Consider the following 23517-nt stretch of genomic DNA (forward strand, 5'->3'; position numbering starts at 1 on the left):
TCATTAGTACCAGACAGGTGTTGTGAACTTTTTATGTATAGTTTAAAGCAACAGTTCTCCTAGCGTATTATTATTTACTCTTTGTCAGTTGTGACTTAAAGGCGAAATACATTATAATCTTATTTCTTTTTTGCTTTTCGGCTATTTTTTTTTTAAAAAAAACTATCATTCCTCTCTACTTGTTATTCAAACTTTATTTTGTTAAGTCACTAGATCTGTATATACACAGTGTGACCGTTTTAGTTCATGAAGAATTTCGGGCGGTTAGTCGCCGTATATGCTTTCTTTATTGCTAAACCTCTTATCTTTTAATTTAAGTGACTCTTCAATTAGTATTATCTAATAACACCCATGAATCAACACCGAAACTTACGAACCATGAATGGGAACTTAATCCTGGATCACATTAGAGACCAAGGTGGCTCAGTGGTATAGAGCTCATGTCTAGTGCAAGGGATCCTTGGATCGATCTCTGGTTACTCGAATGTGTGGTGAACAACATCGAGTTTGTGTGTTTTCTCGCGGTTTTCCGGTTTCTTCTCATATTCTCATTCCATCAATTATTTCATAATTATTCTTCTCCATTTACCACCCGGCTCTCTTAGCATCAATGGTATAAGCATAAGACGTAAAACTAGAAATTTCATTTCATTTTAACCGGAATCACCCCAACCAATCGGCTACACGTAATGCATCTTTGGGAACTATTATTTGTGACTTTCCTTCAGAGAAAGTATTGGAATAATAATTTTGATTACAGTATTTTTCTTTATTAAAGACAATTTGTCTACATAGGTTCTATAATATCCTACGAAAATATGAATTTTCTTCTATTGTCAACATTGGTTGTTATTTTAGTAGAGTAGCATAACATTAATATCTAGGAATTGCTCATTTCAAATATTTATCTGTTAGAACTAGAACTATGTATACAAGCCTCTAAGGAAAACTAATTGTCAGTACTATACATAAATCTATATTTTTATATTGATTTTCTACTGTTAATATATTGTTTGGTCCGTATTAAACATTGTCACAGGGCAATTCGTACCTGGGAAAGTGTTATTGACTTTTAAAATACTGGGAGAGAGTTGTTGACTTTTAAAAATTTATCATGAGACGGACTTGAAATGTCACCTTATTCAGTGAAAACTTCAAATTTTCATGGAGAAGATTCTGTCCTCCACCGCCCTTGTTTTAAAACATGTTCATCAAGTAATAATATTGTCCAAATTATTATTGATATTCAATTAAATCAGATTTACATTAGACGCCAATACTCTTTATTCGATGTATGAGTACTGTCCAAAATTTTATGTACTATAACCAAAGGCGTCCACTTTGGACTAACATCACTCAAACTCAGGCTCACAACTTTATTTCGATCTCACGGTCATTTGACCTCACACTCACATAGTCAACTCGACACCACACTCACAGCATCATTTCGACATCACACTCGACATCTTTTCGACCTCACGCTCACATTACCATTTCGACATCATGCTCATTCGACCTCACAGTATCATCTCGACATCACTCTCACATCATCATTCCGACATCACGCTCACTCGACTGCATGCTCACATCATAATTCGAAACTAGTACTCACTCAACCTCACGCTCACTTCGTGACGGTGAAGTCGGGTGAGCGTGAGTTCCAAACCCATGAGCGCCGACCTCATGAGTTCAGGCACCTTTGACTATAACTAAAAGAAAACAGTTCTGCTTACCTTTCTTTACTTCCTTAGGGCTTTCTTCAAGGACAACAGCTGGCACGGCTTTCACTGTTTGGTAGCCTCCAGTCCCTTCATTGGAAGGAGATTTCTCGGCCTCCTCTGAAGGTGGGTGTCCACCGATCGACTCCAAACTGACAGCCGACGGTGACACTGGGTCCGAGAAGCGTCTCCGGAACAGACGCATGGTTGGCTTTACAGCCTACGAGAGGTATATTCGTGCCCACCTATAAGGAAGAAAGGAATAGACATATTAATTACAAATAATAAATTAGTAACTTATTTTTGCAATTAGGTAAATGAATAGTGTAGCGATTGAGGAAAGACGCTTACTAGAGACTTACACGTAGGAAGAATTTGAAAATTCAGAACTGTGCTCAAATTGGAAAATACTGAACAATTTGGAAATACTTAAGATTTATATCACTAAATTTGGCTAATTTAATATCAATATTACACAGGTTCCTTTGTTTATACCTGGTAGACATTCTCATAAGCAATTGAGCAAATTATTTTCACTAATATTTCCCAAAGTTTATTGGCTGAATATCTCATGGTTTTAAACTTTGGGGATTTTATTCCGAGTCCTGGAGGCCACAGTGGCTCAGTGGTAGAGCGTTCGCCTCTGGTACATGGGATCTTTGTTTCGATCCCAGTTCGCACCAAGTGAGCTTTGTGATGGACAAACACCGCGCGCATGGATTTTCTCAGGTTTTTTCCGATTCTTCCTATTTTCTTCATTCATTTCTCATCGTTACTGTCTCCTTTAGCTTTACCGGCATAACCGTGGTACGTAGAACTTTCATTTTCTGTTCCGAGTTCTGACAACTACAAGAACAAGAAAGCGAGATGGGTGTCACGAACACTCTTCACCACCACTTTGGTCGCTGATGGTTATTTGATCCCATGTGTGGACGGTTGTTTGGATGGTTACTTGATGGCTGTTTGCAGACTAATACTTGAGGCAAGAGCAAGGATAAAAATTGGCAACATTGTTGCAAGCATGTACTTAGCTGTCACAGTCAAAGACAGAACGATAAGGCTTTAGATGCATGGATTAATATGATTAAATTATAATGTATATTCAGACGTGTAATGGCGTACGGAGCATTCAGTTAGAAAACACGCGTTACGTCATTAAGGAAAAGCAATTACAAAAAAAAATCATCATTAATATTTTAAAATTGGGCGTTTTCACTAAACAAAAATCCTGCTCTGCTTAAATGAGAACGAATGCCGTGTGCATTGCTTCCTTTTTTCGTTTTTTTTATTATTATTTTCGTTTCTCCTTAAATCATGATTCTATGCGCCAATTTGATTTCAGTTCGTTTCAATGCACAGAGAAATCGTCAACCCTACAGCATTTAATAATTTACTTAGCGAGAGACGGTACATTAATTCTTTCAGCTTGATGGAGATAATGCTTAGGTATTCCAATTTTTATGTTTATAATTAAAGCATATTTTTTTGTTAATGATGTTGTTGTTGTTGAAGGAACATTAACTGCATTGCCTTATTCTTCCTTTACGTAAAGAAAAAAAGAACCCTGGGGACAATTTTATGGTGAAAGTATTTAGCTTGTTTTTGCCTCCATGTCTCCCTCCCACCAGATAAACAGTGAAAGTTGAGGAAAAAGCAACCACCGTATTTCTAGCAGTTAATCACGGCGGTCGCCCTTCTTTAAGAGTCTATATAAAAGAAAATAAGAAAAAAAAAATATGTGCCTCACCCACCTACTCTGTACTCGCTAAGAAACAGGGAGTTTTCACCAAGAAAACTTTTGGCCCACTTTCAAATGAGGATAGGAGTATTTTAGTTACTGTAATGAATGAGCATTTCTTTCATATTTTATTTAAAAAGTAATGCACATCTGTTAATACAGTATTAAATACAGGGAAATGTTATATGTTTATACGTCATACATTGGAATGTTTAAAGTACCTTTTCAGCGCCAAACCATATGAGACTTGAAATGAAATGAAATATTTGAGTTTTCCACGGTCCCACGGTTAACGTCCCACGGTTATGCCGGCTAGGCTAAAGGAGAAGGTGATGATTAGAAATGAGTAAAATGATGGAATGAAGGAAGTGGGAGGAAACGAGAGAACCCCGGGAAAACCTATCCTTACGGTTTTTGTCCCCACCAAGTTCACTTGGCGCAAGCTGGGATCGAACCAGGGACACCATGCACCAGAGGCAAACGCTCTATCACTGGGCCACCGCGACCCCTCATATGAGACTTAAATCTACAAATCAACCTGGGATTCACTTCAGCTTTCACCGAGAATCGAATCCGTCACCGTAAGCGGTCAGCGTACGCGCTTAGCGAACGGCAAGAGCATCCAGTTGTTGTGATGAACACCAAGAACCGCTTTTAAGCAGAGCCACACACAGATTGTTTGCAATTCAAATGACACACGAAACAGTAAGTAGCTACTGGTATTATCATGAATCATTTGCCGAGAAAAAAATCAATTTGACAAGCAACACTTTGAGATTGAATAGTTCGACCGTATTGTTTTGAATGCTAGAATTCATTAAAACTTGCAAGCTAGTCGTAAACTGACACGATACAGTATTAGCATCTCCCTCTACATACTGTATTTACAACAGTTGATCAAGAATAACTCATTTCTCCATTATAATATTATATATATATATATATATTCATCGTGTGACACCATGCATTAAATCACAGAACCAATCTCTTAGGAACTATACATGCTTTTATTGTGGTCAAGAAAAGTAGCCAAAACAGAAAGAATCTCAGAAGGCTACGATCCACCTACTCCCACCAAATGTGAACTGTTTTGAAAATTTTATCATGTAATGCTCGGAAGGATCCGTGACTGCAGCTGACGCTATGATAATAGAATTTCCAGACATGACACGCGTATTTCACACGTCTTCCCCATCTACAACCTCCTGTTTCTGCGAGATAAGATGCACATTTCAGCGCAGGATATTCCTGACCAACTGTAATAACGTTTCTCTACCGCATATACAAAAGAAAATAACAACAGTAGTGATAATAAAAAAAGGTATATTAATAATAGAAAGAAATGTGATAAGATGAAAACCATTTGCTTGGGAAATATTGTACGAAAAATTTGACAAATTGAAAATTACAGTAGATTGTTAAGAAGTATGAGATGAAGAATATCGCAGTGGAATACTGTTTCTCGTGAGATCAGCAAAGTCAAAGAGTATCGGGTCTGGTCACTGCTGCCTTTACTATTTGATTATTCAACGATTTGCTACGGCATTCTTAAATTTAAATTCGAAACTCTGCCAGTGCTTCAACTACCATGGTTGAACTATATGATATGAACATCTGAGGGACATACTGATACTATACCTTCTAGGAAATATTAAATTAAAAGTGACTAGTCATTACCTACTATGTTAAATTTTCAGCGGGGAATTAGATACTCCTGATTTTACACTCCATTTGTGTGTGGAAATAAAATCAAGAAAATACGAGGAGCACTCAAAGAATTCCCGGAATGATGTTCTAGTTTCGACATTTGTAATGCGATCACAATGAATATTGTACAGTACAGACCTTAGATTGCCTAATAATAAATTTGACAAGTATTAGCACATCATAACAAGCAGCGTAGAGTAATGTAGCTCAACGAAGAGGTGTGTGATGATCAATTGGTGGAATTTGAGTGATCGAGCAAAGCGCAAACATCAAGTTCATGTCCAAATTGGGGAAAATCTGCTTCAGAGATTTTGATAGCCTTAAAAAACAGTTTGGAACCATTGGATGTATGGTAATAAAGAGCTATACACAACAAAATTCCGAGAATTTTTGGACTTCTCCTCGTGTGTACTTTAGAGGTCTGCACGGGCCGGATTTTTTAGCCCGGGCCCGGCCCGGCCTATGAATTTATAATGTGAGGCCCGACCCGAGTCCGAAATATGTTTTAGCATTTAGGCCGGAGCCCGGCCCGAGCTCAAGTAATAATCAAATGGACCCGAAATATGTCATAAGCCCGAATTACAGAAACTTAATAATTAATGCAAAACTGAATTTTTATTTACAGCAATAGAGGTTTAATTTTGCAGTTGTGTTTAAAAGTTCTCCAGAACGAACGGTCCAATAAATATCGCTGGAAACTATATTTATTAAGTTAAGCCCGAAAAGGCTCAAGAAATATGGTTGTATATTTAAAAATTTACAGCCCGGGCCCGAAGAGATATATGCTTTGTAAGTCCGATCTCTAATACACTTACTTACAGTGTATGAAGTTTATACAGTGGAATTATAAAGTAAACCAGCAGTAAACTAATAAAAGAGCATTAGTGGGTACATAGATTGAAAATGTTGAATATTCCCTTTTCCATTGTTACCAGAAGACAGAAGAGCCACTGACTATCTCTTCATTTGAATAAATGAATCCTTTTAGATCTTGATCGTCAAGAAAAGATTGGTTTATTTCTATACAAACTATGAAGTTTTGCTCTAAGAAAACAAAATGGGGTTTGAAACAAAATGGGATGGAATTATTGAAATACTTCATTCGCGCAATATCATAAATGTTACTTCTCATCCAGCATTGTAATTTATATACAACCTCAATAACTCCATTACATTTTCAATTCAAAGCATATTTTCTTAGCGTGCTTCAAATAACAAAACTCGTGGTATCTTCTCGCTTTCTGACAACCTATTAAGGCACAACAACCTAATAAAGGTTGCTCTGGAGTGTGGTGTATAAAGCTTCTCCTCAAGGTGTGAGGTCTAAACGTGAAATATAATATATATATGTCATTTGCACTGTCGGCACATTGTCTCCTACCGTTCCATATACCTGTTCGTCACTTTGTTATGATAGCTATTTATATTTCGACGCATTCTTTGAGCTCTGTAGGAAGTCGCTAATACCAAGAAGGGACAATAGGCATTCATACAGCTGAATATTTTTAGCTTCTAGTCCAGTCCGATGTCGGATTACTTTGTTATTATTATACCTGTAGTCTACCCTGAAGAAAATCTCTGATGTGATACATTTGTATACCGTACATAAAACAGAGCCATGTAGTAAATAATAAAAATACAGAGAAATGATTAGATAGAAGTGAATGTCTAATTTTCATTTCTAGAACTAGAGTTTTAACTTTTTTGTTGTTTTATTTTCCTGCAAGCGTAGAAACGCTGTTGGCGGGGAAGTGTTTAACAGATAGATGGATGTCCATTTAATCTCTTTCGTTTTACTTGCATTTTCGTTTCTATGTCTAGTTTTCTCAAACTCTAGTCGAACTGCAGTATATGGTGCGTTTCTCTTTTTTGATGCAATCTTCAGTGCCAACTTAAAGGTTAATTATACATCAAGGTAAACAATGAGTGATTTTATGATATATCTGTACAACTTCTTCCCAAGACAACCCCAGGTCTGTTCCTCTTATCTCTCTCTCTCTCTCTCTCTCTCTCTCTCTCTCTCTCTCTATATATATATATATATATATATATATATATATATATATATATATATATATATATATATATATATATATATTATATATATATATTATAGACAAGCAGATTTCAGAAATGTGAGTCAAATGAAGCAGATAGTTAAGATAGAGGGATTAACAAATTTTACGTACATACACCCAATCTCCTGTTTCAATTTCCCTGTAGTTGTTGTTTATTTATTTATTTATTGTTCGTTTACTGAAGTATAACATCCCTTTTCAGCACTGATGCTGTATGAGAAGTACACCAACAGCTTAAAGTGGAATCCGACCCATTGTAATACGTTCAACTTAACAATGTTATCACGTTGGGGATCGAATTCGGAATCACTTGCACCAAAGAAGATCGTGCTAGCCACTAGATCAGCAATCAGGACTGTAATTGTTATAATAATAATAATAATAATGTTCTTAAGATAATTTATGGCACTTCTTTCTCGAAATAAATACAGTAATTCAAGATTTAACGAAAAGGGAAATAATATGATTATCTTGTCTACAGGGAAGAGTGTCTATTTCTATTGGAAGAGTTTTGTCTTGTATCGTCTCGCCCCGATCGCCCCCCTCTGGATCCGCCTCTGGTGTTAGCATGTATGAAATAATACAGATAAATAAAGATCGTAAAGCACAGAAGCTTCTAAATGGCTAATTGCTACTTCAAGATAAATATGTTGGCTGAAGGTTATAGTGCATAGAAGTTTTTCTATTGCTAATTACTACTTCAAGACAAAGAGATGAACTGAAGATCGTAGTGCATAGATTTTTCCAAGTGCTAATTGCTACTTCAAGACAAAGAGTTTAGCTGAAGATCGTAGTGAAGCTTCTCATTTTCTAATTGCTACTTCAAGACGAAGAAATTAGCTGAAGATCATAGTGTGCAGAAGCTTCTCAATTGCTACTTGCACCTTTAAGACGAAGAGGTTCGCTGAATACGTGTGTCAAGTTAGCATACACACACGTTAGCTGAATCGTAGTACGTAGAAGCTTTCCATGACTAATTGCTACTCCAAAACCAGGAGGTTAGCTGACGATTGTAGTACATAGAATCAATTTAAAAAAAAAAAAAAAAAGTTTTTTTTTTTTTGAAAAAGAACAAAACGTGTGTTTAAAACAGGAAAGAGATGTTCAAAATGTTTTAAAACATGCACGAAAATAAACATGTTTGAAACATTTTGAACACTTTAAAACATGATTTTAAACATATTTCAAAATCGTGTAATAACTTATTGTTGAGACTTTTTACTCTTTACTTGCAACCAGTATTACAGATTCATCCTGTATATACCGATTAGTGCAACATTGATAACAGAAATAAAATTATTTGACTAAGAATAGCTTTTATATAGTTTTTTAAATGAATATTTGTTGGACATTTGTTACTCAAGACGATTTTCTAAAATATAAATATAAATATTGAATATTTTCGTAGTCCTTTAGTGATAATGCATCTTAATACATCACATTTCGTTTTAGCAGCACCAGCGGTTTTGGAAATGAGTTTTGAGTGTCCATATCGGATTCAAAATGCTGACTTTCTACTTCTGTAAGCTATTACTGATAACGTACCTTTTTTTTTTGCGTAATTTCATTTGGCTGTGGCTGCATAGTGATCAGTGGCTACAAAATGACTTTGGAATGACCATTGGATTTAATATGGAATTCTTTGCGGTATTTGGCTTAAATGATTGTATTGTTATCGGAATTGTACACACGTGTACTCAATTGGTCACCTGAAGTTAGGTGAAATTTTAGTTGCAAAATTTGTACTGTATCATGTACTGTACAAACTAACATGTACTGTATCAAAGAATGCGTGCGATATTTTAATTTCAGAACGGAATTTAGCAAAGAACTCTGTTTTCTGAATACAACAAAAAACTTGTTTTAATAACTCTTTTCTTACATTAAAATACAAATGCTGAGCAAAGCAACGTTTTATTATAAAATAATAAACTTATAAATGCGACAGTTTCAGATATCTAACATATCCTTAATGACTATATAAGATATATAGATATCCATTTTCATTTGTTATGTTAAATATCCGAAACTGTCACATTTATAAGTTTATTATTTTATAATAAAACGTTGCTTTGCTCAGCATTTGTATTTTAGTGTAATTTATTGAATATAGCAAAGCTAATATGAATCAGTTAGTAACTCTTATTTATTGTTTAATAACATTTCTACAAGAAGTCCAACCTTCAACTAAAACGCTTTCTTGCAAATTAGCTGATAAGCATTTAAACAATACAATAAACGATAGAAGTAAAGAAAAAAGAGACTTGAATTTTTAGATCACCACATCGACCTGCTCTAGCCACAAGAAATGAAAACATTCACACGGGAACAGGTTACCACAGTTCTAGCTCTGGAGTGGACTGAAAAATAGTACCAAATTGAAACAAAAAGGGCTGAATTCATTATCTTATACCAGTGTAATACAGGGCTCTATAACACGAAACTAAAAGAGGTAAGATTCTAGAACACTAACCGCCCCCTCTTCCAAGGGTCCAAATCAAGAAAGTGCTCTTTTTTAAAAATTACTTTCTAAAAACATACAAATAGGAGGACACCGAACAACCGTGGAAGTAGATGAAACTTTTCTCGCACATAGGAAGTATAACAGAGGGCCGCAAATTAAAGCAGTTTTATCATCTTTGGTATGTATTGTAAGGAAACCAAATGCGACTCTATTTCAGTGACCAACAGACCAAAACGGTATTATGGTCATATACAGTATAAACATATATATAAAGCGAGGAACAAATCAATCAATCATGAGATGTAGTAAAAGTCTTACTGACACTTTAGAAAATGTGACAAGTATTTGTTAAATGGGGCTGAATTGGGTAGAATTGTACAAACGTTTTTCACAAAAGGGGGTGAAAATGCCAGCGTGGTACCAACGGGCCGATGAATGACAAAATGGACTGAATGTGGTGCAATTGTACCAAGTGTGGCAACACTGGAAGAAAATGGTCTTCTGAACGGGAAGCACTTTTTGGTAACTTTCTTTCTCTGGCAGATTTTTTTTTTTTTTTTTTTTTACAAAAATAAAATAAAATAAAAATGAACATATGTTTAAAACAAGCCTTAAAAATACACGTGTTTAAAACAAAATGTTTAAAACGTATATAAAATTTGTTTTAAAAAAATCAATTGTTTAAAACAAGTTTTAATCATTTGTTTTAAACATTTTGTTTTAAACAAAACAACCCTGCAGAGAATCTTCTCAGGGGCCACGGTGGCTTAGTGGTAGAGCGTTCACCTCTGGTACTTGGGTCCCGGATTCGATTCCAGCCCCTGGTAAGTGAACTTTGTGGTGGACAAACACCGCGTGCATGGGTTTCCTCGGGGTTCTCCCGTTTCCTCCCACTTTCTTGATTCCACCAGTTCATCCATTACTCATCATCACCGTCTCCTTTAGCCTAACCGGCATAACCGTGGGACGTAAAACTCAAAGAATCTTCTCAATTTGTGTCAACTGTCCTTCCAGTGATTATATACGTATGATGATTTTGTGTTCAGAGGCTCCATCGCTTCCACTTTAAATAGACGTTATTTACAGTTTTAGAAACACGAAACCTTTTCATTTAACAGAAACTCAGGTAATACAAAACACAATTGGTCAAAATTATCGATTCCCATTACCGCGGGTGAAAGTTTGCGGTTATTGGAGGATCAATATGAGTTAACCATACTGGAAGTGCTATAAGCTTAATTATGTAATTACTGTCATTTAGACGTCACGAGAGGAATTTTCAAGCCAATAACAGAAACCATTATTCAGATACAAGGGTATTTGGCTAATAATGTTCTCTATAAATGCATATAATACTTAATATGATTCTGTAAACGCTATCATCTGTATATTAATATTGACAGACATCTATCTTCATTGAATGTTATAACCTATACTTCCTCCATAAATATTATGCGAATTTGACGAATTGTAAAATTCAGCATTAATTGAATCATCAATCACTAAGAGAAATATCTACTGTTTTTATTTCACAAACAGAGAAAAAAAATATATTTTAAAAAATATAACTATCATACCTATCATACATGTATCTCTATTCGTGAATAAGCAAGTAAAATAACACACATATGAAACAAGATTACAGTCTAATGTCCCCTATACGGTTATAATAAAATTACGAGCCAATTGAAATGTAATGTTCTACTTAACCATTTAATATAGAAATAATGTGATAGTATGAGAGGGTATCAAAATTCGAAAGTACATCAGAAATTCCGTGAGAGGTAATGGCCTCTAGTGACAGCTTCCTGCTTGCGTATGTGGCAGATACCTTATTGATCAAACTTAATGTGTTGGTTGTTTTCATGATTAGGTTGAAGTAAAATTTAAATTACAAATAAAATTATTTTGTATATAGCTAATGAATGTAGTACTTGAGTATACTTTTACTTTATCATTCTATTTGATTTCTCTTCAAATATAATATACACGGAAATTGTTTCTTATACCTGGCGCACGTAAATAATTGACAAATAAATCGAACAGTAGAAATTACATCTTTAAGTTTATCTTGCCCCATTCTGTTTGATTATTATCATTATTTAGTTATGACAACTATAACGTGTTATCTAGACTAATAACAAGGTATAACAAACAATAGTGTTATAGTATGAAAAGAGGTCACTTGAATCTCCTCTCTCCTTCAGATTGTTGCCCTGTTTCTTTGATTGTTTGGTAGAACCTTGTATGTATTCTTGTGTAATCAACTGTTTCACACATACAGTATATCGTTAATATGCTTGGTCTCGCATTAAATTTCTGATGGGAACAAAATATTAAGTGCTATCCCAACACCTACTGAAGAAATACTTGAATTAAAAGGTAGCTCTAGTCTAAAAAGGTCCGAAATATAATGGCATTGACCATGCATTATTTAGTTGGCCATTCGAACACCCTGGAAAGTAGAGCCAAAATACTAGATAGTTCATTGGTAAAACTAGAGAGTTCACACAACTACAAAATATTTAACTTACTAACCAAGGGAAGTTGAAAGACGATGGAAGAATAACTTGGAAAATTAAGATAGTTGAATTTCATTATTCAGGGATTATTCTGAAATTCGTCCTTTAAAAGTTCTCTACTCCTACCTGCAGTTAGTTTCTTTCTAATACACATACTTTCTGCAATTATACAATGAGACAAGCAATATATGACCTTACTGTAATTCTACGTAGAAATAAATGGTCACTTATAGATCTTTTCGAACATACATGTACGTAGGGACTCAGTCCTCAAGAAAGCCATCTTATGTAAGAAGGGTATTGGAGAATAAAAATGCCTGGCATTTGACTGAAACTTAAGTCTGATCATAGTGTTGGCTGAAAATGATCATTAGTTATTGTGACCTGTGAAAGTAAGCAAAAGCCTCTCTCGACGTATTGAAGGTCTCCTATCGATAACTGTACAAAAGATATTTTAATATTTTGCCAGAAAATAAGGATCTTGAACAGGCGAATAGTTTAAACTTATTTAACTTCATTTGAGGCTAACCGTATGGTCGACAGTAAAAAATGGTACTCATACGCTATATATTATTTTGTGAATAACTTCAGCATAAGCCAACCAATGTTAACTCAGTTTTCTTTGGCGTGGATACGTTAGATAGGTGAGTGTCTGGAAAATTATGAAAATACAGTGGTTACGTAAGATAGCTTAATCATATATGCCAAAATGTAGAGAGCTGTATTTCCAGACTTTGGAATCGAGGCGACAGGAGGTATAGTTACGGTAATCCAGGTTGTAGGATGGTGTGTTCACTTTTTAGGCAATTATAGTTAGAGAAATTTGCAGTACAAATTCACATCACACTATCAACTTCCATCAAAAAATGTATTCACTAACAGTAAGTTAATATTTTTCATTCACCACTCGCCACTTATGATATAGACCTATTATTATTGTTGTGTTAAGGAGGTTACAAGACGAAGAAGTTAGCGGTAGACCGTGGAGCACGGAAGCTTCTCAATTGCGACAAATGACCTGCCAATAATGGCAGAATACCTATGATGATTATTGTTATTGCTGTTTGAACTACTAAAGTTTTACTGGTATTTGTTTGTATACAGAAAGATACTCGTAAAACGAATTGGAATGACAGCCATCATTTAGGGAAAGGCACTATGTCATTAATTCACAACCCTCAACCAAAATGATAAGGGATTCCCGTTATTATTACCAAGTCGCACGCATTTCAAAGACATTAAAATACCCTCTAACCACGGAAGTTTCCCTGTGAATGGGATTCTTTAACGTCACCCTTAAATATCATCCTTCTTTTCTCATAGTCTTCTAACTTCATCTAATCCACATCCAGCGTAGTGCTTTCATCCCCCATATTAAGCTCTCGCTATCCACCCATGGGTCCCTTCGTAGTACTCGCCCTTTTGAGTCACTTTTTTTCCTTTCTTGTTTTTTCAGCTCTACTTACTTCTTTCTCTATATAACAGTGGACTTCCCTCGTTTTCGTATACGCCTGTTCCGCTTCATCTTGGAAAAGATAACCCATGCCCCAACCTCCAAAATTCTCCACCCCAAGTATACACTTCTCTTTTCCAGTATATGGCTGCATCCAACCTTCACCACCCTTTCGGCATCATATTTTTTTTTCTTAATTTTTTTTCGTTCCTTTTATCGGCGAAGATAGAAGCAGGGAGAGGGCTCCAAAACGACGAATAAGCTGGCTGAGAAAGTCTGCTTTAATAAGGGAGAGCTGCTCTTCATCACATCGTTTTCTATCCGTGAAAAGAAAAGAATTTTCCTTTTCTTTTCTCTTTCTTAAAAAAGTAAAACGAAAAAGGTACCAAAAATAAGAGAAGAAAAGGAGGGTTTAGCTACACAAAGGACACTAAGAAAGGAAAAATAATTGAAAGAGATTAAAAAATAGACCAAATCTTCATCATCTAAAACTAACAATATAAATTTAAAGTGAAATATTTCAGAGGTACGATGTGTAAAATTGAATGTAAAATTGAAAATATAAAAAGCTTGCTAATTCCTTACTAGACGTTAATTTAGTTGTCAATAAACATAGCAAATGATTTCAATTATGCGATTTAGAAATTATTTTAGTAAATAAAAAAATATGTACATACAGAGAGAGAGAGAGAGAGAGAGAGAGAGAGAGAGAGAGAGATAAAGTTGTTTTATGAATATTTTCCTATTTTCGGGCAATACAGTGTTTAGGAAAGACCACCGAAGTCAAAAGCTTGACAACATTGTAATATAACACATCGTTGAGAAGAGATTTAAATAGTTTTTAATTAATACCTCAACACTATACAAAATGGATTCAGGTCCTTTTTGCAATTATGGATTCAATTACAGTTCCACTTATTTAACACTCCGTGAACAAAAACGTTAAAAAGTACCCAGTAATAACCGTAGTAGTAACCGGGACAGGTTAGGTAGTTCTCTCCTCTCTTAGAGGCGAGCAACTGTGGTGGGGAATGACCCATGCTGTGAGGATTTTTTTTTTACACGGTACTTTGTACGCTTGTCAACTGTACCGAATTCAAGCTCTGGCCGAGGTTGAAAAATGAAATGAAATCTTTCAGTTTAACGTTTCATGATTATGCCCTTTGGGCTAAGGGAGACAGATGATTAAGGCAAGCAAACGACGACTGATGATGTGGTAGTATAAAAATGTGGAAAGAAATGGGAGTACCCTGAGAAAACTCATGAACATGATGTCGTCCATCACAAACCTACTTCGCCGGTGATCGAATCAGGAATCCCATGCACTTGAGATAAAGCGCTCTACCAGTAAACCACCGTAATCCTTACCCTGACCGTGGTTGAAATGTCACGCTAATACAGGGCCGTGTCGTGGGTGGGAGCGAGCGGGGTGACGGCCTCGGGCGCCGAAATAAGGGGGCAAAAAATCGGGAAAAAAGGGGAAAAAGAAAGCAAAAAGCTTGGAATATATGTATGGGGGCGTCGTCGTATACTCTCGCCCCGGGCGCTGATTTTTCACGGCACGGCTCTGCGCTAATAGTACGTAGCATCTTTCATAACCTTGATGTTGCATAACGACGAAAAACACAAAACCTCAAATTACTATTAGTAATGTCTTAAATATTGGTAATATTATTAATACCATTTTTATTATTATTTATGCGAATAGTGCAGTTTAAAACGATAAAGATGAGTTCATTTATCCTGCAGATATTTATATCTCACCACAGAAAAACATTAAATTTAATAAAATGCAGATATAGAAGCGTGTTATTTAGAAGTTGTTACTTAACTTCAAAATTGTTGCATAATTCCAAAACTTTTGAGAACTATTTTAATGTTTTAATTGACAAAATGAAAGAGAAATTTTTAGCAGCAGATACCATGAGCCTAAATAATTTGAACAAGTAGTTCGCGTGAACCTGCTTATTTCATAACAACATAAAAAAATGTGATTGTTTTTGTTTTTGTGTTTGTAATACTAGAAACAGCAATATACAAGAAATATTGCTGGGAATCAATAGTTGTAATTAAAAGAGACTCAATTGAGCACAGGGTGTTTGTATTGATTGATTGACTAGGGGAATAATGGAGATGTGAGTAATGATGCTATTCGTCCACGTCACGATAAAATCCAATGGCTTAATTTCGCCACACACAATGAACCTATATACAGTAATACATATTGCTGCGCGATGTTTGAAAATTCCTTGGAAGTTGTTTGAAACTGACGATTTTTGTGAACTTGACATACAACTTCAGTTATCTTAAAGATGAACAAACTTTTTGTTCAACAAATACAAGGGCTGGATAAAAAAAAAGTTATGGCAACATTATTGTAATTCGTACCTGGTGTTCTGCACAGAATAACGCCTATTACGTTCCTTTAATGTAATTGCCTTTTATCGCTATCACCTATTGCCAAATGTGTGGAAGACGAGGACAGCGAGTCAATGAACAATAGCAACTATTCTGAACTGCTGAATTTGATTGTAAAATATGATTAGGAATTTTTAAACCATTTATTGAAATTAATTACATGTTAGAATTTCCAATAGAATTCAGAAAGATCTGTGCAACTCTATAGCAGAAGAAAAGTTTAACAAAATACGACATGAAATTATTTAGTTCTTCCTTTGTTTCCATATTACTTGACAAAATAATAAGCACAACTCTGAACACTCTTATAGTACATGACAAGAGGTACCAACGTGAAAAAAGATTCCTATGGTTTATAGATGTTATTAGAAACCAATCAACTACAATATTGGCCGAGCACATCTAAAATTCAAATAAAATCTTTAAAATAATGTCCCACGATTCTATTTAGGCTAAAGAAGACGAATGATTATAAAAGAATTTTGGAATGAACATGGGGACGGAAACTACAGACTCTTGAAAAATCTCTGCGGATATGATGATGTACATGTTACTAACGCTACCTTAGTGTCTGTCAATGCCGAAGTATGTATTGCGATTCATGGCATGTTCCCTGATAGAAAACAGTACCACGCGCCACTGGTACAAGTCAATACATATCTCACTCTAAAGTTATGGTTGTATAATCAAAACAAATTAGTACATATCTTAAAAGATGCATACAGTCAGTTCAGGTTCGTAGCTAGGGGTTTGGCTGGAGGGAGATTAGCTCTACCGAAACTTTCAGCTTTTGTTGGTATGTATGAATGTAACATAAACTCACATTAGTCCCTCCCCAACAATCATCTCGTTCCCGTGTCTTAGTATCGTATTTCCCTGAAAATAAAATCTAACAAGAAAGTAAGCCCTCGCATTTTTTTTTCAGATTCCTCGTAACACAAGCCCTAGTCTAGGAATAAACCCTACCCACAAAAATATGTCCCAGTGGTCGCAGGACAACAAACGAGTTACTTTAAACGTAATAAATGTATACATATATTTCTATTTGTGTAAACAGATACATCTTAATATGACTTTTCGGCAAAATAAAACTCATAATAATAATAATAATATAAGACCCGGTCTTATTTTCGAAGAAATAAGGTATTCTGACTATGGGTGTGCTTCAGTGGCAACATCGGAGAATTGGAAAAAATTGTGAGTTTACAACCAGCAGGGATAAAATCAAACGATATTTCCAACCAAACTACAGAAAAGATGGAGAGCTTCAAAGTAGTACCCTGACCAAATCATCGAAATATAACATCATCACGACGTCGTATACTATATGTTACAAGAAACTGAATAAAGCTCGTTCACAATACGCGAGAGATCGAAACACCAGGGACACATTTCAAACATTGATTAGAGAATACAGTAAACAAACCATCTTTCCGTAACACTACTCGGAATTCATCCAACGATTGCAATATGGCCCTTAAGAAGAGAATTCCTAGTTTGCCGTCTTTAGTTACTTCAACTTTTTCCTTTTTCTTTTTCTTTTTCAATAGAATGTTCTTTTATCCTCAAACAACTCCAAAGGGAGTAACGTTTTTCACACTTGGCAAAATCTCTTTTCGTTCACCAGCTGCTGCCCCTCATTGAGCTGTTCTGTCGTGGAAAACTTCTTTACAGAAAAAAGGAAGAACAGAGACCAAAAGGAAATTTTGCTGGCAAACATACGTAGTACACACAGCAATAGAAAGGAAGGGAAACTTTTTGAAAATAGGATTTTGAAAAGGAATGGTTCGCCAAATTCTTGTTAGTTCGCTACGCGCTCTTTGCATCACTAGTTTCTTCTTGGTATTTTGTGACATGAGAACATTCGCTCCTTTAGTATTATATATATATATATATATATATATATATATATATATATATATATATATATATATATAGTTCTACAAAGAAAAAGATATTTTCAAAATTACCAAAACGTATTTCCACTTTTTCCTTTGTCGTCGTCATTTTACAGTATTATGATTATTAATAAATAGGCTTACAAGCATTAGTTTGAAAGAGAAAATATCTTCTGGTTAAGTTTAGAAGGAAGAAAATTCCCTATGAGTCCACATTGATTTTTGAGTATACAACTGTAATAAGTGTATTTATTAAATTATATTCTTCTTTGACATGTCGTAGCTTGTATATAGTCTGAAGCTGAATTCATATAGCCTGCATAATGAACTTAAGAACGTCGAGCGAGAAAGGATCATATAAGGACAGCGATGCAGCCATGGAGAAGTCCATCGGGTCCAACCCCCCCCCAAAAAAAAAACTTCCTAAAATACATTTGTACACTTTTTCAATAAAACTGTACATGTTTAAAGAGAAATGATTGAATTAGCATTAAAATTTCATCTTACATTTTAACTGTATTCTTTCTCTTATAAAAACAATCTCGTTCTATCATTTTTATCTGAAAATATAGTATTTTACAATCACTTATCGTCTTTTCGGGTGGAGTATAATGCCCATTCAATACTATATAGACACAGAGGTCTGTACTATTGGACCCCCCCCCCTCCCAAAGATTTGATCCTTACCAATTAAAAGGGGACATGATAGTTCAGTGCTAGACCATTCATCTCGGATACGTGAGGTCCTTAGTTCGATTCCAGCTCACGCCAAGTGGGTTTTGTGGTAGACAAACACCGTGTTCGTGGGCTTTCTCGGGGTCCTCCCGTTTCCTTCAACTTTATTCACTCGACCGTTACATTCATTTCTCATCATCACCATATCTTTAGCTGGCATGATCGTGGGACGTAAAACTGAAATATTTAATTTCATTTTTTTCTCTACCAATAAAATTTCTGGATGCGCGCCTGTATAATAATGATTGAGAGTAATGACAAAGTGTAGTTATGTTGCTTTGAGAATAAATGGAATTAGGAAGAAGTGAGCATCTCATGTCTGAAATCTAATATTGCAACTGGTTAGCCTGCAAAAGCAGAGTTTTACATATGATGCAAAACTAACAATAAATATTAGTCACACAATACATTGATTAACTTGTATATGGGTCCTTTGTCAGCATCAAGGCTATATAAAATGAGATCTACAGTTTAAAGTGAGATCTGAACCACTGTAATACGCTCGATCCTCTCCCACCGGGAATCAAACCTAGGAGTTAATGCACCAAAGACACTTTTATTTTTAATTCGTCTCAACCGAGACATTTGTCTTCATGGTCTTCGGATTAATCTTATTCAATATTATACTTAATCCAATACGACACTAAAGAGAACAGAGAAATTTCGAGGACGGTTAAAATCAACCATGCTCTTCAGAGTGACTCAAACCTTTCATGTGTTTCGCCTCAGATTACTCGACTACCTCGCATCGGCAGCCATTTAACCAGCAAGGAAGGTCAATTCATCCAGTATACTTTGGATAATTAAAGAAAAGACGTTTAAGATGACAAGACATGTGGTTAACATTGGAAGTAGGCGAATCTGGAAGGTTTGGAGAAAATACCTTGAGTAGGCCGAATCGAATTAGGGATGATACAATCAAGTTGTATCTTAGGGGAAGTGGGTAATAGCAACCACCGTTACTGGATTGAGTAGACACAGGACGGCCATTGTTTCTGACGCAACAAATCTCTGGGTTTGTTGTAAGAGTAGAAGTTGATTAGTTTATATTTCAGCAATGAGAAGGTTGAATACTTTCGATTACCTTATCTTTTAACCTCCACCTAGCTAGAATAAAGGAGCTGCGGTGGCTCAGTTTTAAAGCGTTCACCTCTGGCGTGCGGGGTCCCTGGTTCGATCCCAGCTCGCGCCAAATGGGTTTTGTGATGGATAAACACCATGTGCGCAAGGTTTCTCGAGTTTCTCCTGTTTCCTCCAATTTCTTCATTCTACCACTTCATTCATTCTCATCATCACCTTTTCCTTTAGCCTACACAGCATAACCATACGATGTAAAACTGAAAGATATAGTTTCATTTCTGACTAGAATAAAAAATAATTAAAAAAATGATATACATTACACAAACCTTAGCTGTTGTCTCTGTCTCCATGTCTTTCATCTACAAGAGTAAGCCGTAAGTCTTACACACAAATCGTAAGTCTGGTGCACATCACCTGTATTTATTACAATGCAATGAAAATAGGTTCACATTTAAAATATAGTCTCTCGTGTTAGACTGTCTGTGAGTACCTTCTGGCCAGTTTATCAATTCCACGTCTATACCACGCCTTGTCCTTAGTGGTTAGTGAATTTTAAGGGATAAGGTCAGGATTATAGTATCAGTTCGATTCTATTAAGTTCCTACATTTTATGTTGTGATTTTTCGTGTAGTGTAGCATACATTCGCTCCAATTGATCGGACTAAACGTCGGCACTGATGGTACGACCTAGGTACGAACTTGAAATGAATTGGGTGGTCCCATGCCAAAACGGTGTTAACTAACTACATTTGTGATGAAATTGAGATGGAGTGACATTTTGTGAACTGAGAGTTTTATCATTCAGAATGAACGGAGTTTGTAGCTTCTTTAGTTTGCCAAGGTTTGGGGTAAGTCGTTGTGGTGAGTGGAATCTATGGTGAGTGATGAACTTTTTAGTTCAACACAAATGTCACACTATTTCAATTTCATCAAAAATGTAGTTAGTCCGTTTTTGGCATGGGACCACCCAATTCCCTCGTAGTTGCACCACACACAGCATGACTTTATGCTTGAAACGGCTCTGTTTGATGACCGGTTCTGAAAGTTTGCCCTTGCTCAACCGCCGTTTTAGCATGTTCGGATTTCGGAAATATACCCTCTTTTCGTCGTATGTGGCAATCGGTTTCGAAAAACACATCATGTGAATCTTGCAGCAGTTGTCAGCACTCATCTACTCACCTCTGGGACACAGCTATGGTTAACTCATGTGGCACAATGCGGTAGCTCCTGAGATTTTCCCTAGCTCTTGAAAGTAACACAATACAATCGTCGTGTACTGGTAGGATAGATTTTCCTCAATGGCGTGTCGTATGATCTCAGAATGGGTTACTTTAGTCCGGCCGGACCTTGCTGATCTTTGAAATTTTTCCATCTGCTCGAAATTTCTGGAACCAACGAGTTGTTGTGCTGTAGTTTACTGCACCATACATTTTTTGCATGAACAATATTGTGTGTTGTTGTCGCAGCGTTATGGCTGAGTTCAAACTCATACAATAATAGTTCAGTTCACATATCAGATATTATTGAACACTCATCATGGCGGCTTCCGTGTTAAACAGTACGCTTGCCATACTACTTTTTGGGACAATTTGATCCTGTTCTTACGGTCAATCACGGCGTATACACGGGCCTGCTATTTGGGTTGTGGAAATATTGCAAGACTTATCCTTGTAACAGCTCAAACTGAAAATAACCTAAGTCACACGTTAAAATATGGTGTGTTCCATAGAATCTGTGAAGCTCGACTGTAATTTAGCACTTAACATTATCCCTTCAAATGAAAGACCACAATTCGATTCCTAGTTGAGAAGTATGTAGTTCATTGTATATAAGATATAGATATACAATACGGCCTCATACGACCGTATCTATATCTCATGCGGCCTCGCTAGTAACAAAGAAAGCTAAAATCCAGCAACAAAGTTTTAACATTAGTTACATGTCTTTTATCTGTATAATAAATCAAGGAAGATTTGCGTAGAACATACCTTAAGAACTCCGGAACTTCATTGCTACAAAAAACAAAAGTCCTGTGTATCCTGCCTTGCCCTTATTCCAATTCTAATCTAGTCAGGATTGTTACTACTATCTCAACATTATATATATATATATATATATATATATATATATATATATATATATATATATATATATGTGTGTGTGTGTGTGTGTGTGTGTGTGTGTGTGTGTAAGCTTTTCAATGAAAATACTATGAGAGTTCATACTATTTTTCATACGAACAACGTACTGCACCCACCTTTAAACGTGTCAGTATAATTGTGTGTTTTGTATTTAATCAGAGTATTGTCCAAAAAAAATGAAAGGAAATCTTTGAGTTTTACGTCCCACGGTTATACCGGCTAGGCTAAGGGAGACGGTGATGATGAGTAATGAATCAAATGGTGGAATGAAGAAAGTAAGAGAACCCCGAGAAAATCCACCCACACGGTGTTTGTCCACCACAAAGTTCACTTGGCGGAGGCTGGGATCGAACCCGAAACCTCTAGCGCCAGAGGTGAACGCTCTATCACTGAGCCACCGCGGCCCCGGAGTATTGTCCAGTTTTGTATTATGTAATCTTTTCCATTCGCCTATTCGGCTGTTTCGTTAGTCTCTTCTTGGTTCGATAAAAGTAATTTTATTATATGAAAAAAAATAAAGTTATCTATATGTGACTAAACACATTATTTGACTTATATTTATAATCGTGACGGGAGCACGAAATAATTATAATAGCATCTGGTTCATTTTAATCATAGCTAGAAGCCATAAAAGCAAAAATTGAAGAAAGCTGCTTAGGTTCTATGAAGAAGAAAGAAACACACTACAATTCGGAAGTATGTTAATCATATGCCAATTCGAATTTATGAAAAAATAAAATTACTACGTTCTCTTGCACATTTTTACACCTCATACTGTAATTCGGTCTTCTTTAAAAATATATGAATGAATGTTTCTATACCTTTCCTCAGGACCTTCATCACATCTTGTGTTAAAGAAAAATAAATCGTCCATTGTTCTACAAGTTTGAATAACGGATAATTTTATTATTATTATTACTATTATTAGTGTTATTTCTTTAAGCGAACAGCTGTTGAATGAATTTGCAGGTGGAAAAAAAATAGAGGGGAAAGTGGGCCAAGACAATAAACCAAATTTCTTTTTAACTTAAAAAAGAAAGATAAGAACCTTAAGGCGATACTTTACAGTCAGTCAGTCAGTCAACCAGCCGACCATATGAAAACCCTCATGTTTGCCTCAAGACTATGTCTGTTACCTCCTCAAGTAATAGAAAATTCACGTAAAAATAATGAATGGGCTTGGCGTCTAAAGAGATGCGTCTGCTTGATGGTGTGATGAATATAACTGTCTGATGTCCTCATTCTATGTGTAGAGTATCCTCCCACAAGCACTCACACACACGTTGCTCGTTCTTCCACCTTCAAGATCTTCACTCCTCAGACCACCACAAGTGTTCGTGAAACGGCGGTAAAACAATAAGTAACCAGGAGAAACAAGTTCTTTGATAGCATCACTAGATGCTGGTAATACTTGCTGTTGACAAGGCTCTGCAATAACATACATCTTCTTCGAGATGGAATTATGTTGGGTTTAGCTACACTGCCATAATGTAATGTGTGTCTTGATATGGAAATGTTCCAGAGAAATACTGACCTGAAAAACCTCTTCTGAATTTTAAACACCA

At 35.8% G+C, this 23517-nt stretch overlaps 1 protein-coding gene across 1 annotated transcript in view; it reads right to left on the reverse strand.

Annotated features, from left to right (window-relative positions):
* Positions 1–23517, reverse strand: part of LOC145678352 (uncharacterized) — a 238847-nt gene that overhangs the window by 91624 nt on the left and 123706 nt on the right. The window contains exon 2 of the mRNA XM_081748401.1: positions 1734–1963. Coding sequence (XP_081604527.1) covers positions 1734–1923 — 190 coding nt within the window. The 5' untranslated portion in view covers positions 1924–1963. The remainder of the gene's footprint in view (positions 1–1733; positions 1964–23517) is intronic.

The sequence above is a fragment of the Thermobia domestica genome, chromosome 2 (genome assembly GCF_964235325.1).
Source record: "Thermobia domestica chromosome 2, izTheDome1.hap1.1, whole genome shotgun sequence".
Lineage (NCBI taxonomy): Eukaryota > Metazoa > Arthropoda > Insecta > Zygentoma > Lepismatidae > Thermobia > Thermobia domestica.